Genomic DNA, 15,141 nt, shown 5'->3' on the forward strand with positions numbered 1-15,141 from the left:
TTTAATTTCCTCTTAAAATGAGCATAGTTTTCTATTTCCTTTACACCATTGGGAAGGGAATTCCAATGTTTATGGCATTGTAATAAAACGAATTCCTGGTAAGTTAAAGTTGAATCGGCTATTTCTTGTATTATAATCATGTAAGTCAGTAACAAGATCGAAGTTGGATCGAATATGATTCGACCTAGTATGATATATTTTATGCACGTGATGCAATACGAGTTGTTTTGATCTTTGGTCGACTTCAAGAAAACCAGCTTTAGAAAGTTCGCTGTAGCCAACATGAGTTCTTGGACCAGAACAGTTGATAAATCTCACCATTTTGTTCTGTATAATCTTCAACTTCTTTTGATCTGACTTGTTTATGTTACTATACCATGCAGGGTTAGCATAGTCAAATAAACATTGAATAAGAGCAAAACAGAGTATACGTCTTGCTTTTAAATCCATATAACTTTGATACCTGTACAAATCAGTCATCCAATCGACACACGTAGACAGCTGTTCACTGAGCTTTTCCTCAATTTTTAGGATCAGGATTTGAATAGCGTAGTACGCTGTCATCTGCGTAGGCCTACAATAATAGTTTAAAGTCTTTTATACAAATACACATATCATTTATATAACTTGAAAATAGAATTGGGCCTAAAATGCTTCCCTGAGGAACACCGCATGTTATAGGCATTAGTTTGGAACGAATATCATGAATGGCCAGTACTTGGTGTCGATTAGATAAGTAGGATCTGAACCAATCTAAACTTGCCTTATTAAAACCCATTAGTTGTAACTTCTTCAATAAGACGCAATGATTAACTGTATCAAAAGCTTTTTGCAGATCAAGGAGCACCATACCAACAAAGCGCCCTTGGGAAGTTTCTGTCCTCAAATAATCAGTCAAATGAATTAGACATGTTTCAGTCGAATAATCATGTCGAAAACCAGGTTGAAATTCATAAATTATATCATTTTCTTAGAAGTATCTTTCAATTTGAACACAGACCGATTTGTCTAGAATCTGTGATGCTACGCTTAAAACATTAATAGGTCTACAGTTGCTAACATCAGTTTTATCTTTCTTTTTATAAAGTGGAGTCACTTTTGCTATTTTCATATCCTCTGGAAAAGTACTCGTCAAGATAGATAGGTTCATTAAGTAACTTAGAGGCTTTAATAAAACCTTCGCACCATCTTTTAGGAATTTAGCTGGAATCATGTCTAACCCGGTACTTTTTGATACATTCAACTCACGTAACTCTTTGAAAACAAATTGTTCGCTGATTGGTAATAACTCAAAGCTGTTTTCACGTACACCTTTCCTTTCGTAAAAATCACGAATACAATCATTGTCTGTGCTGAAAAAGTCTTTGGAAGGGGGGAGTTTGTCTACTAATTTGGCAGCCACATTTGTGAAATGAGAATTGAATTCATCAGCGATGGCCATCTTATTATGACATAATCCCCCATTAATTTTAATGACAGATTCTTGTTCTTTTCGCTTCTTATTTTTTAATCCTATAAGCTTTTTAGATTCTGCCAAACCTTTTCGAATATTGTTTATTTTCTTCTATCTTATTTTGTAAGTAATCGAGTTTAGCCTCTTTCACCTCTCTTTGGACCATATTTCTTAATACTCTGTATCTTTTATAAAGCGTCTCATCTTTTGGTCTTTTCCTCAAGTTTTTGTATACTATATTTCTCTCTTGAATTAGGAAAAGAATATCCTTAGTCACCCAAGTTTCTGATCTTTGTTTTATTCTAATCCGTTTCAGTGGCGCTATCATATTCAAATTTGAGATAAAAACATGTTGAAATACTGACCATGCCTCATTCATATCTGTACAGTCAGTTATTCCTGACCAATCAACAACAGATAGTTGAAGATTGAAAGACTCTTCTGTATATTTTTTCATGGATCTTATATCATTATTCCTGTGATGACCTATAGCCAGTCTAATATTTTTCCGTGTACATAAAGTAAAAGAATGGTCGCTAATACCTAGATCAATGACACCACTTTGGCTTATTTTGTTTTCTTTGGTACAACCAACATGATCTATAAGAACATACGCGTGTTGCTTCTTTAATGAGTTGACTATGAGTTCGGTGTAGAATTTTACGGGGCTGCTTTTTTCCTCATCAGAATGAAGACTCTGGTTTTCTCGGTAGATGGCTTGAAAACCGCCTTGCTCCAGGTTGACTGCCTGTGTCCTGATCGGCCGGACGACCGTTGAGTCCAGCCCTGGCCTCGTGTTGTCGGTTGGTCAGCACGGTTGATGAGGCATTTCATGTTGCCTGCCAAATTCGTTGACCGGCTCTGTTGAGGTGAACGCCATCACGCCCGAGATGCTGCTCGCTGATATCATTGTTGATGATGAGGCCCCATCTGTTCTCGCTGGCTGCCAACTCCATCAGATGGTTAATCTCATCAACCCGCTTCTTGCCCGCTTCACTCTCCCATCTACGATGGATGACCGTAGATACTGAGACGGTAAACCCTTCGGCAGCTACAGACTTGCCGAGGTCGGCGATTTGGTGGCAAACTTCACCAGCACCCTCAGAGATGTTGTTGGTGCCAGCGTGGATGAAATTACTAACAAAAAGCATTCGCATGATAATGCAACCTTTAATTTTTCCAAACCAAAAATCAGACCAAATCAAACTTAATCAGAATTTATTATCAAATAACATACAATTTCAATGTATCTAATAATTTGATACATGTTAAAAAAACAAATTATACCATTGCCTGGGCCTTCCCTCCACCCCCCCCCCCCCCCCCCCCCCGGTACATGCAAGTTCTGTTAGCTCATTGAAAGAGGAAAAAACACCTATCTACTATGGTTGTCACTATAAAATGTGCCTTCTCTTTTCCCTCATCTTCTTCACCCTTCCCAACTCTTTGATGATCCCTGTGTACATTATGTCCTCATGATACTTTTATCACTTTTTGTTACACATAGTATGTTTCCTTTTCCCGTTTTATGTTTCACTGATGGGGCATAACGACATATTTTCATAAGTGGTGTAAAATCAGTCAGCCGAAAATTTTCCAACACTGAACAAATTTGAGTCCGGACAGAACTGTCACCCTTTCCGTAATGAGCAACGAAGACGGCTTCAGATAACCATAATAAAAGAGAAATTATGTGATTTCTTAGTCATAAAATGAATACTCGTTACGTATAGATCTGCAGTAAAGAAAGACATGGTAAGTATTACAAAAGCCATCTACTTCCAATCTTTGTAACAAAACTGGAAGGTGGTCCGCGGAGGTCGGGAACTCCGGCTGCTGATCGATAATTATGTATGTATTCTGCAGTAAAGCACGTCAAAAATCATATCATCATTCGGCCTACAATCTGAGCATTAACGTGATGAAAAAATTATCAAGCTGTAGAATACTACCAAAGGTATAATGAGAACATATTTCATAACGAATCTTCAATCAAACTCGAAAAAGGTCAGTGTAAGCAGGGGCGGATCCAGCCGGCGACAGGAGGGGGGGGGGGGCCAATCTTGAGAAAAATTCAGCGCCGACTCAGCCGACCGGTGAATAAGCGGGAGGGGGGGGGTATAGGCAAATATCCCCCCCCCCCCCCAATTCGTGAGAAAATATTTAGCAGCGATTCTTCAAGCCGGTGAAAAAGCGGGGGGGGGGGTGGAGGTGATGAAGAGGAGAACCACTTTTTTTTTTTGAGGGGGTGAAAATACAATTTTCTTCTTTTTTTTACTTCTTTTTTTGTTTGTTTGGGGGGGGGGGGTCAGGGGGTCCCGATTTTGTTCTTTATTTTAAACAAAGATTAAATTCACGTTATTATCCTATTTTTTACCGTTTTGGGGGGCTAGGGGGGGGGCGGGCCGGAGAAATCGCTACGTGGATCCGCGCCTGAGTGTAAGCCTGTTACACAATAGACCGGTTTACTAACATATTCAAATTTATGGAAGTTGCTTTCATGCAAATGGAGCTAGTGACGAGTTATCTATTTACCTGTTAATGAACGATACAATACTTGGAATCCAGTCTGCATACATTAAGGCCCGGTCACACAGCCTTTCGCGTCTGTATCGCGGGTAAAATTTCGCGATTTTTTTTTGCCCGCGGTTGCCCGTGGTGGAAAAATGTGCAAAATTGGCTTACCCGCGGTTTACCCGTGGTATGCCCGCGGAATAGACGCCGGCGACTGTTCCGCGTCCTTATCGCGGGTGAAGCGCGGCGGTACCGCGGCCTACCACGCTTACACGCGGTACACACGCTAATGCACGTGATAACAACGCGGTACAGACGCGGAACAAACGTGCTATGACCGTGCTCCACCCGCGATTACCCGCTAAAATTTCGCGTCCAATTCCGCGTGTAACCACGTCTTAACCGCGGCCGTAGCACGTCCTAGCACGTTCGTTCCGCGTCTGTACCGCGTCTTTACCGCGTGTGTACCACGTGTACCGCCCGCGATTACCCGCGGTCTAAATTTTTGGGCAGCCCAAAACTTTTTCGCGCGGCCAACCGCGTGTGAATTTCTTACCGCGTGTAACGACGGGTAAAGTACGGCTGTATCGCGTCTTTATCGCGACCTCAAAGCGTCCAACAGCGTCTGCTTCACGGGCAGAAATTTTTGGCCGTGATTCGGCCGCGATACGCCCGCCGGAGGGCTGTGTGACCGGGCCTTTACTTGTTGCCATGTCGGGCAATACACGGGCAAGCTTTCGGGCTGTCAAGAACCTCTTTTGTTTAAAAAGTATGCATACAATTTGAATATCTATTTCATGATGAAGAGGAACTTATTTTCTATCCAATGATTACCTATTCATAATATTTCTGCCACGGGCGACTGAGCACCAGGGTCTTTAAATATTATTGTTGTCAAAACCGCGCTGTATACCAAGTTTGGGTTGATGGAATGTTTCAATCCATAGGATAAACTTAAATTATTTTAAACAGCCTACTAACTTATTGTCTAATAAAATTTAATTCTCTCTGCTCACACTCAGTCTTGTCCGTAGCGCCATTTAAGGAGCATAAGGATTGATTCCAAATAGCGAATGAAAACTCAAAGGTTACTAAACCAAAATGAAAGAAATAACACATGGTTATGATGTATGTATGTATTGTATTTATTAAACTTCATTGATGTACATTAATGTTTTGTTTATAAACATATAAATCATTTTACAATGTAATGTAACAAATCAACATTCTGTTTGGAAACATAATCAATTTACAATGTAATGTAACAAATAATATTCTGTAAACATACCGTATAAATCAATTTACAATGCAGTGTTTATAGCAAAACAGAAGGAAAATTATGTCCAGCAGAAACACTCTTTTTTCTTTTAGTAATAACACGACATAATAATGATAGTATAAACAAAATTGACAGTATAGACTTTCATTAAAAAAATATCGTCCAAAATAAACTTTATTCATTTTGTACAACTCAATAAGAAGGGTTGCCTTAACAAGGGGTGCGAATGAACTCAAGTTTGTAATCATCATAACGAAGAGAATATCATAAAATTTCCTCGCAATAAGCATTTACTTGAGTTTGAGTTCATGTTAACACCTTTTCTTTTCAACTGCCTAATAATCAATGTAAACAAGTGAGTAATTGTTATTTTTGGATGATATAAAATACACACATAAAGGCTTTTGAACCACATTCACTACTTCAGCCCAAACTTGGTACAGTAGGATTTTGACAATGCTTTTTAAAAAGCCTCCTGCTCGTTTAACCATGGCAGTACAATTATGAATACAGTATCATTAGACAGGATATTTAGTTACCCTTTACCTTAAAATTATGATTAGACTTATAACGTTTTAATTAGAAGCTACCAAAGTTGGGTACATTTTCTTATACGCACTGTATAATACTTTTATATATATTATATAGGGCACAATGAAATGAAACACATACATCTTGACTTCTCTGCATGGGTAATTAATTATTTGCAAAACTGGAATATCATCATCGATGACAATATTGATGATGCTGCTATAATAAGTATCGACCGTGCATTGTATTACAAATATTGGCCAATTTTCATGACATCGAAATCACATATTTCAATCAAATATATGAATATAATATAATCACAATGTATATCTATTTTGAAAGACGCAATTTAGGTAATAGGAAATTCGCAATGATTATATCATCAAGTATATACTTATAAATAAACATATAATTTATATAATATTTTATAATTTATATATATAATTATTAAAATAAAAAACGGACATGAAGAGCTACGTGTAGTAAAGGCATAATGTCGGTCCTTTATATACACTGTTGGTCATAATGGTGGAATAATATTTTTACCCCAATTTATGGAATGATTTTGACAATGATTCATTCCTAATAGATCTAGATGATAGTATACATTCTCACATTTTATTGAATAATAATTTGTGAGTGTTTGTTTTGCGTGACTACTAAAAGCATATGATTGTGTGCTACTATACTAATCAACTAGGGGACCTACGTCCTTAAGTCATAATGATGAGGATTAATGCCTCTTAAAAGGGCACTATAGCACATCAACATGGTTTTGAGCCTGGGGGCTCACAGTAACGAGGCCATTGCTTAGCCAATGAATCATGACTGTACGCAGCGGGGGCTAGGGTACGTCGCCACCCCCCCCCCCCCCCACAAATACAAAAATTTCTTGATATCAAGAAATATGTTTAACTGCATATTAAATTCTAAACGTGATTAGAACCTCCGACGCCGTATTTGTTTAACTTTAAGCAGAGTGTCTGCCTTAGTATTCGGTACATAAGACAGTGTGCCAATATATTTGGGGAGGGCGGGGTCAATGATAGCCTATCCGAGCCCGAACAAAATACTGGGGGGGGGGGGGGGCTCATGATAACCGAGCCCGGCCAAATATTTTTGTTTGGGGGGACTCAATGATACCCGAGCCCCTCAAAAATATCGGGGGGCTCCGTGATGTTATCCGAGCCCCACCAAAAACAATTAGGGGGGCTGATAATATCTGAGCCCCACCAAAATATGGGGGAGGGGGGTGCTCGATGATATCAGAGTCCCGCCAAAAAAATTGGGGGTCTCAATGATATCCGAGATCCACCAAATATATTTTGGGGGTCAATGATATGCGAGATCCGATGTCTGAGCCCCCCCCCCCCCCTCCCTAAATAAATATTTATAAAATGTTTATATTTGAATGGTAAGTCTGTAGATTATATGTATACATGTGTTTCATGCCTAGAATATAATGATTGGGGAGGAGGGGGGTTAATGATATCCGAGCCCCACCAAAAAATTGGGGGGGGGGGCGCAATGATATCTGAGCCCCCAAGATTTTTTTCGAAGGGGCTGCGCCCCCCCCCCCCCCCTCCTCCCCCGGTTCCTAAGCCTATGTATTATTCAGGGTGGTTAAGTGATTAATGAGCTAACACATTTCAGCAATCGCACGTGACAGCTCCTTGATGTCCTTCATGAGGCAGCATCCTCGTACGATGCACAAGATCTGAAATAAACATGAGAATACAAGGTCAAAGATATCACTAAAGGTTTGTATGCATGGGTATAAAACCGATTCTGATCTAAAGTATTTAGACCTGCAACTAACTTCCCAGTTGTTAAACCCCATTTTGAACGAGCGTCGGATTTTAATTTGAATACGGGCCATGGATTCAGGTATACAATCCGGATTCCTAAAGAAGTATTGTCGATATATATAGTACCACGTTCAAAATAGATTTATGGATGCAGAGACAACGCCAGTATAACTGGACGGTTATTGGAGTCAAAAGCAAATCTGAGGAAGAAATTGCCCTTTGCCCCCTGTATCACACACTGACCTTTTTTCTCTTGTATTGGCTCAACATTATTATTGTCGCCTCCCAGTCACTGGCATTTTCCTGATTTCAACGCTTAAAATAACATAATATAGTATTTTTGTAGTACGCTCAAAAAATATTGTACACTGCAAATTCGCAGTATAACGACGTTACACAATATTGGGTGGTTCACTCCTTACACAGGGGTTATGTTAAGTTGGGTACGCACAAATTACACAACTTTACACAACGAATTTGCAGTGTAAAGTTGTGTAATTTTCTTTTACACAACTTAACATAACCCCTGTGTAAGGAGTGAACCACCCAATGTTGTGTAAAGTCGTTACACAATGAATTTGCAGTGTAGGCGTGTGTTTCTCCTATAATATATGCCCAACTTATATTTTTGCTGTTGCTACGTCGGAGAAGCTCTGTTTAGACTCTGTTCTTTTTTAGAGCATTTAACAAAAATAGAAAGCAAGCATAAACCTGAGATGCACTCACATCAAGAACGGCCACACCAATGGCAACTCCTGCAATAAGTACAGTCTGATTAATCAGTATATCTTTGACTGCGGAGTGGCACGGCTGAAATTAAACACAAAACAAATCAGGGGTCGTTAAGTTCGTTACGCATTTGTGTAAACTTCCCAAATAAGTCAACTTTTGATCTTACTATAAGAGTCCTCCCACCTTAGAAGCAAAAAAGAATCACATTATAAAGATTACACCATTGTGTGTCTAGTTGTGAAACATGGCTTGTTATAAAAATTATTGGAACATCTGTTGACACAATATGTAAAAATTGGACGATCACACTGTCGGTATATTTTGAAATATGAGAACCACTTTTTTCTTTCATTATTATTATGTTTTTTCTTTTTGTTTTACCGGTTGTGAAATTTCGTGCAATTTTGTCAGCCGTCCCCTGATACGAAATAATATAACAACCTCTTGTTGATGGAGGAAAGATAAAGACTTGGAATCTGTACTAGAGATTGATGCTCTAGCTTGTTCAAAGTGAGATAATGTGGTCTTCTGAACCCGGAGCAACTTCACAAGTATATGTTCTTATATTATTACCTCAGCATAAACACTGGGGTCGACAGGGACAAATTACGTGGGGAAAATATCTTGTCCAAAGATGTTTGGCAGGGATAGACCTCTCGTTACTCGTACGAGATTGAAGAGCCTTCATCAACTTACCATAGTGGTCCCACGTGAAGAGGTTGAAAATATCCACAGCTTAAGATTGCCATAATCTATACAGGGGCACGGGGTCACGAAGCCCCCCCCCCCCATATTGATAGGTGAAGATAGTATGAAAAAATGAAAAGGCGAGAATAGAGAAAGGGAAATGGACAAGGACAAGAATAAAAGACGCTTCATTTTCCGAGGAAGACAGATGCGCCCCCGCCCCCATCCCGGCCATCGTTCCAATGCCCCCATCAGATGGTGGACGCACACTACGCCATGCACTGTATACTTGACTCAATAAGCTCAATTCTTACGTCTGTATATATATCCAATGTAACTGAGCCAATGATATGACATCCTGGAGTATCAGGTGTTTTACAGCATGAATAAGGCACCAGGTTGGGTTGATCAGGTATCCAGCCCATCCAATCAGTGTAGTTATGAACCCCGCAACACTTCAGCTTTATCACACAATCATAAGAGAATAATACGGAGTTAGGATTAAACATACGTAAATCATCTTATAATCTACATTCAATCTTAGAGCTGTAGTAAAACAGTTACACGGTTATAACAGTATGTTTAATCAAATAGATTTGTTACAGCCTTTTATGTCAATTTTTATTTTATTTTCTCTGTGTTGGTTTACATTTTTCAAAATGATATGGGGCAGATCCAGGATTCCGTTTCCGTAAAACAGAGCGGTACAATGCCACCACCCCCCCCCCCCCCGTATCTATCAAGCTCAATATGTGTGTGTATTCATAACTATAGTTTACACAAAAGTGTGTTACTCGAGACGGCAAGCCGCCTGTTTACTTTTTAGAATGAAAATAGTAAGGAAAATATAAAAACTAAAGTAATTCAAAGTATCTGGGAGGAACGTGCTGGTAGACGATTCAACAACCACAGTGATCAATGAGGGTGAGAAAATTATAGTCAGCGTCTCAAATAAAATGTATTAACCCGTTTTCTTCGTACATCACCGGAACGGAGGATTCTCCACGTTGTGAGCCAAGGTGATGGGAACTGGGAGTGGCTATGTTTATGCACCCTCGGCCGGAGTCGGCCCTCGGCGCCGCCCTAGTGAAAAAGTTGATTTTACTTCGACTTTTTGATTCGGAAACAGGTTTTTACTTACGTCCTGCTGTAGGCTATCGAAGATTTGTTGAGCTGAAGTAGTTGAGTTATATTTTATCTGAAGCTCAGACATGTTCTCACCGACCGTCTTATCAATGTCATCACGAAGGACATAGCCAGAGATACCGGCAGCAAGCTCCAAGATCAGAAGAAGGACCATGATGAAAACATACTAAAAAGATGTTCAATGAAAACATATTATTTCCTAAAATGGCCCACGATTAGAAATACCATGATTGATTCATTTATTCATTTAGGGTAGCCATTTCAATATTGCTCTTCCAAGGGGCCCTTTCTGTACAATAAAAAAGACATACAAAACATTAAACATTACAATAATAAAACATAAAACATAAGCATTAAGAAAGAATACACAATATACAAGGTTAAGAAGAAAAACAAAAGAAACAAAGCATAACTCCTGAAACATGTTTACCCAAAAATAATATTAAAATTTAATACGACATGAATGGATACGAATTGCTTGTCATAGTGCATTGGTAAGGTGTTTACAACCGCCTCTTGACTTAAATTAAGTATGATATTACACGTAAATCAGGCGGCAAGGCGCTCCTAATCAGTGAACCTAACTGATAGTGGAGGAATCTTTTGAAACGGTCGAATCTCAGGGTTTCTCTCTCTAAGAGTGGGGAGTTAGCCGCATTTCTTGTATAGTGTATAAATAGAAACCTTCCTCGTAATTATAATTTGTTTCAGATACAAAGGCATGAGATCATTTCAGATTTTATACATTTTACATAGACAGGTTAGGTACTTAATTCTTTGACGAACTGATTGCCAAGAAAGTTCGGGTAACAAAGTGAGGTGTAGGCCTATAGGTTTTGTAATTATTGAACTCTTGTAATATTGCATGTTGCACTCTGTCCCATATTATATTACAGTCATTAATGTGCGGTAAAAAGAGATTATTAGATATTATTAATACAACTCGTTGGGGCAAGAGATACCAAATGCGTCTGGTAACATCAATCGTTCTTGACAACTTATTACATCATGCATTGACAATTCCAACATAGGCAAGAGTCTATATAATTATTATCAATCAGAGATACTTTAATTCATTAACTTGTTTGAGTTTGTTACACTTTAAATACATTTGTAGTTCTATATTCTTCACATTTGGACGAGTCCCAATCAACATGCATTTTGATTTCTCTATATTTAAGGTTAATCGACTTTATGAATCATTATTTTGTCCGATTGTATTCATTCTCACCTGTAGCTCTTTCTAACAAGTGAAACCGCTTTATCTTTACAAAGTTTAATAGTATTGTCGGCATATACACATAATTTGAACTGATTACATACAATGTCATAAACTTTGATTTTCCTTGTTATTGATCACGGAATAAATTTGTTTCCATTCAGGGGTTGTAGGCCTATATTATTTACTATAATTATATTTAGGGTGCATTTAAGACTGAACATTTTCTCGCGCGTGGGAAATTTAGAATATCTGATTTTGTTGTTGTTGTTTTGTGTAAGTACAGAGTAAATGGGAGGGGACCTCGCAAGACACGTCACAGAATAGCTAATTTGTGTTCGATTGATCACAGCTTTAAAAACTCATAACTTTCTTATTCCTAACCGGAGATTGCTCATACTTTCACTGGCCTGTTCCTCTCAATGTTCTGATATAATTGAAACCAACTTAATATCAAGGCGGATTTTCCTTTAAATTTGAGAGAGTACAGAGGACCGAGAAAGCAAGAGAACCTTACCGTTTTCAGCAAACTATAGTTCTCCTTGAACGCCCCACAGCATCCTACGTATGAGACGGACATGATGATGAAACCGACTGAGATGAGAATGGCAGGTATAGCTTTCCCTGAATAATAGTCAACATACTCCTGGTAGACGGTGAGGGTTAGGAAGCCTGCAGTGATTAAACCAATACCCACGATCTGCAATCAAAGAGACCATGCAGGTACAACTGATTGATTATCCAATCATACTTCATATTTCGAAATTAATTCATTGGCAAATACAGCCAAGGGGACCGACTTTATTCTTCTATAATTATTTTCCCTTGATATATTAGTATCTATTCCTTTGCTTTGTCGGTATCTTGGACTTTTTGAAACGTTCTTCTTCTATTAACATACATTCTGACGTATATCTTTGGTTTGTCGGTCTTTGGGGCTGTCAGTAAACTTCGATGCTCGCGCTTGATTGTCAACTTGAAGGAATGAGCTGAGCTGATTGCAATGCGTTGAATTTAATTTTGGAATGTTGTCATAAAACTGACTGTATTCTGATCAGAACCAGTAAGGCATTGATTCTATGTAAATTGATATGATATAATGCCCTTTTGGCTAACAAGATATGATAAAGTAAATTATAAAATGGGTTCAAGAATTTAGCCAATGAGAAGCGTCGAAATGCATGGATCACGTGTGCGTGCATTTTTTTTAAAAATCATATGCACGGGGAGTGCATTTTGGTGATAACAACCGTCATTTCCCCGACTTTATACTCATATTGTAGATCCATCATAAATAATATCATAAATCCATTATATCATAAATAATACATGTTTGCGAATGCATTAGTGAATATGAACTGCATGCAGGGTCACAGATGAACGAGTCTTGTCGGGTTCATTGTGCCACAGTCATTGTGACTTATTGTGACCACCAATACATTTGACCTCGGCTCCCTGACTTGTTTCAATTTTTTTTGGTCTAAAATTACTTACGACAAATACAAAAGTGAAGATAAACAAGCAGTACTTCATCCATTGCATTCCTCTTGCCATTTTGAATGATCTTGTCGATAGCGACTCCGTCACAAACACTGCCAAAAGATATGTATAGACACCGTTGTAGTTCTGTATAGAGAAAGAATTCACTGCTTCTCCTACGTGTAGTGCAATTCTGAATTACCCTTTGTATGCAATTTATATGCATTTGAACTTAATCATACTCCATCATAGCTGCCGAGAGTTCGAGATGTGCAAATAGAGAACATTTATTTTCCTACGCAAATCAGAAATATATAGATCTTTCTTTACATAAATATCTTGTGGTTTATTTGAAGGGTAAATATATTTAATTATGACTATAAATATGTGTTCTGTGCTTTCTCTTTCTGATTCGGCAATTTTACTGTTACAGTATTTGAATATTTTCAGAACAGTGCCCGATCGAGCTTTGTTATAGCATGGAGATCTCAATGGTTATATAGCTCTATTCAATATGTCGCCTCTCAATCTCAATTATACATACATACATAATACATGTACATAAAACCTTTATTACGCTGTAATACATGAACATATTATCTGCGTGTGTGATTATGTTATATTTATACTATATGTTACCGGCCATGTCAAATTCTTCATGACTATATTATTGTTTGATGTATCACGCGTAGGCCTTCTTATAGGCCGGCCGTCTGATGACGGGTGTGATTTTTTGATAAAGAAATAAACTTAACTATAATTATGGAGAAAAAAAGTGTCACCCTTATTGATGTTACTGGCTGCTTAATTTCATAGGTGTATAAATTAATGAGAAGTGAATAACATTATAGTTAATCGCGGCATAAAATGATTAGAATGGCCATCATAAAAGAAGTATGAAATTTCCATGTTGTGTTTATTTTAAAACCATTACATCACAGGGGAATAACCGTTTCCCGAACTTACAGTTAGAGGTTTTATGATTACGAACCTACAGAATTATGAACCTGGCAGGGTAGATTTGCGTTTCGGAATTATGAACCTTCGAAAAAATGAACCCTCCGAAAAACGAGTAACCCTTGATCACCTCAATCTCTGGGGGCTGCACTAGATTAGACGGGCAGTTTGCTCTTACACCTTCCTGCTCATATATTGTATATTTATGTCGTGCATTTTGCTATCCTAACATGGATAACTAATTTATTCATCTCCACTGAACTCATGATCAATTTTTTCAGACAAAAAGAAAGAATTCTGGATAATAATATAATTGAACATATATTAATATCAATTATGATATATCATATTTCTATAATCAACATAATTATAACGTCAGATGATCATGAACTCATGCTTGTGATTGCGTAGAGTTATTTTCAGGCTTATGATTCAAGGATCGAATGACGTCATGCCCTAAACCTCGTGACTTCATTTGCATTGTCATTAAGGTAAATGTTTGTGCCAAAATTGTGTAAAGAACAGTGTTCATGCACGTATACCGGTATTCAGATATTTCTAGTCAAGGACGTTCTTTTCTCTCGTCATTGCATTTTGGGGGGTATTACTATTATTTTTAGTATCATTTTTAGTACATGAAAGATCTCAGGCAATTTTTATGTAGCTGTTATGGGAGGCAGCACACGTACATGTCGATCGGGCATGGGCAACATGAAAAGAGGTTCTCTGCAATTCTCTGTACAGAAAATGTCATAAACTTTCATTTCATAAGTTATTGATATATAGATATGCTTTACACAGGGGTTTTTATAAAACATTTTTGTAAAAATTTGTTAGGGTGAAAGTATAATTGAAAATATTACACAGCAAATGGGAGGGGAGCTTGCAAAATATGTCACATAGGTCTTCTTGCAAATTTGTGTTTGATTAATCGTACCTTTAAAAATGTATAACTTTCTAATTTTGTAATGGTTCCACTGATTTGTCCGCTTCTATTAAAACGAACTGTGTTAGGGTGGATTTCCCCTTTAACTCTCCCTCTGTATCACCCTTGTATTTATCTTCACCCCCCCCCCCCCTCAAAGTTAAAAAAAAAAAAAGTTTTTCTATCTCTCTCCCATTCCCTCTCTCTCTCTCTCTCTCTCTCTTTTCTCTCTCTCTTCTCTCTCTCTGTCTCTGTCTCTCTCTCTCTCTCTGTCTCTCCCTCTCTCTCTTTTCTCTCTCTCTCTCTCTCTCTCTACCCTTTAAATCATACTCCTTTCTTCAAGTTCCCTTTTATTGCATTACTTCCTTCCTCTAAAACTTTGGCCAGGGGAATCCTGTTTCAAGACAATGA

At 38.1% G+C, this 15,141-nt stretch overlaps 1 protein-coding gene across 1 annotated transcript; it reads right to left on the reverse strand.

The window, feature by feature from the left end:
- Nucleotides 1–7,416: 7,416 nt before the first annotated feature.
- LOC100891785 (CD63 antigen) lies at nucleotides 7,417–13,034 on the reverse strand. The gene is made up of 6 exons (XM_003727245.3): nucleotides 12,864–13,034; nucleotides 11,887–12,069; nucleotides 10,146–10,316; nucleotides 9,319–9,465; nucleotides 8,312–8,395; nucleotides 7,417–7,494 (listed from the first exon to the last, which is right to left on the reverse strand). Exons 1-6 carry the CDS (start codon nucleotides 12,921–12,923, stop codon nucleotides 7,417–7,419), a joined length of 723 nt encoding a protein of 240 aa, XP_003727293.1. The 5' UTR covers nucleotides 12,924–13,034.
- Nucleotides 13,035–15,141: the final 2,107 nt, after the last annotated feature.

Source organism: Strongylocentrotus purpuratus, unplaced genomic scaffold (assembly GCF_000002235.5).
Source record: "Strongylocentrotus purpuratus isolate Spur 01 unplaced genomic scaffold, Spur_5.0 spur5_scaffold_7, whole genome shotgun sequence".
Classification (NCBI taxonomy): Eukaryota; Metazoa; Echinodermata; class Echinoidea; order Camarodonta; family Strongylocentrotidae; genus Strongylocentrotus; species Strongylocentrotus purpuratus.

Coding starts and splice junctions, on each gene's coding strand:
- LOC100891785 (XM_003727245.3), bottom strand. CDS start 12,923: ATGGCAAGAGGAATGCAATGGATGAAGTACTGCTTGTTTATCTTCACT. Junction 12,070..12,863: donor TCTTCACTTTTGTATTTGTC/GTAAGTAATTTT, acceptor CTTTGATTGCAG/ATCGTGGGTATTGGTTTAAT. Junction 8,396..9,318: donor CATTGGATATATATACAGAC/GTAAGAATTGAG, acceptor GTTTAATTTCAG/CCGTGCCACTCCGCAGTCAA.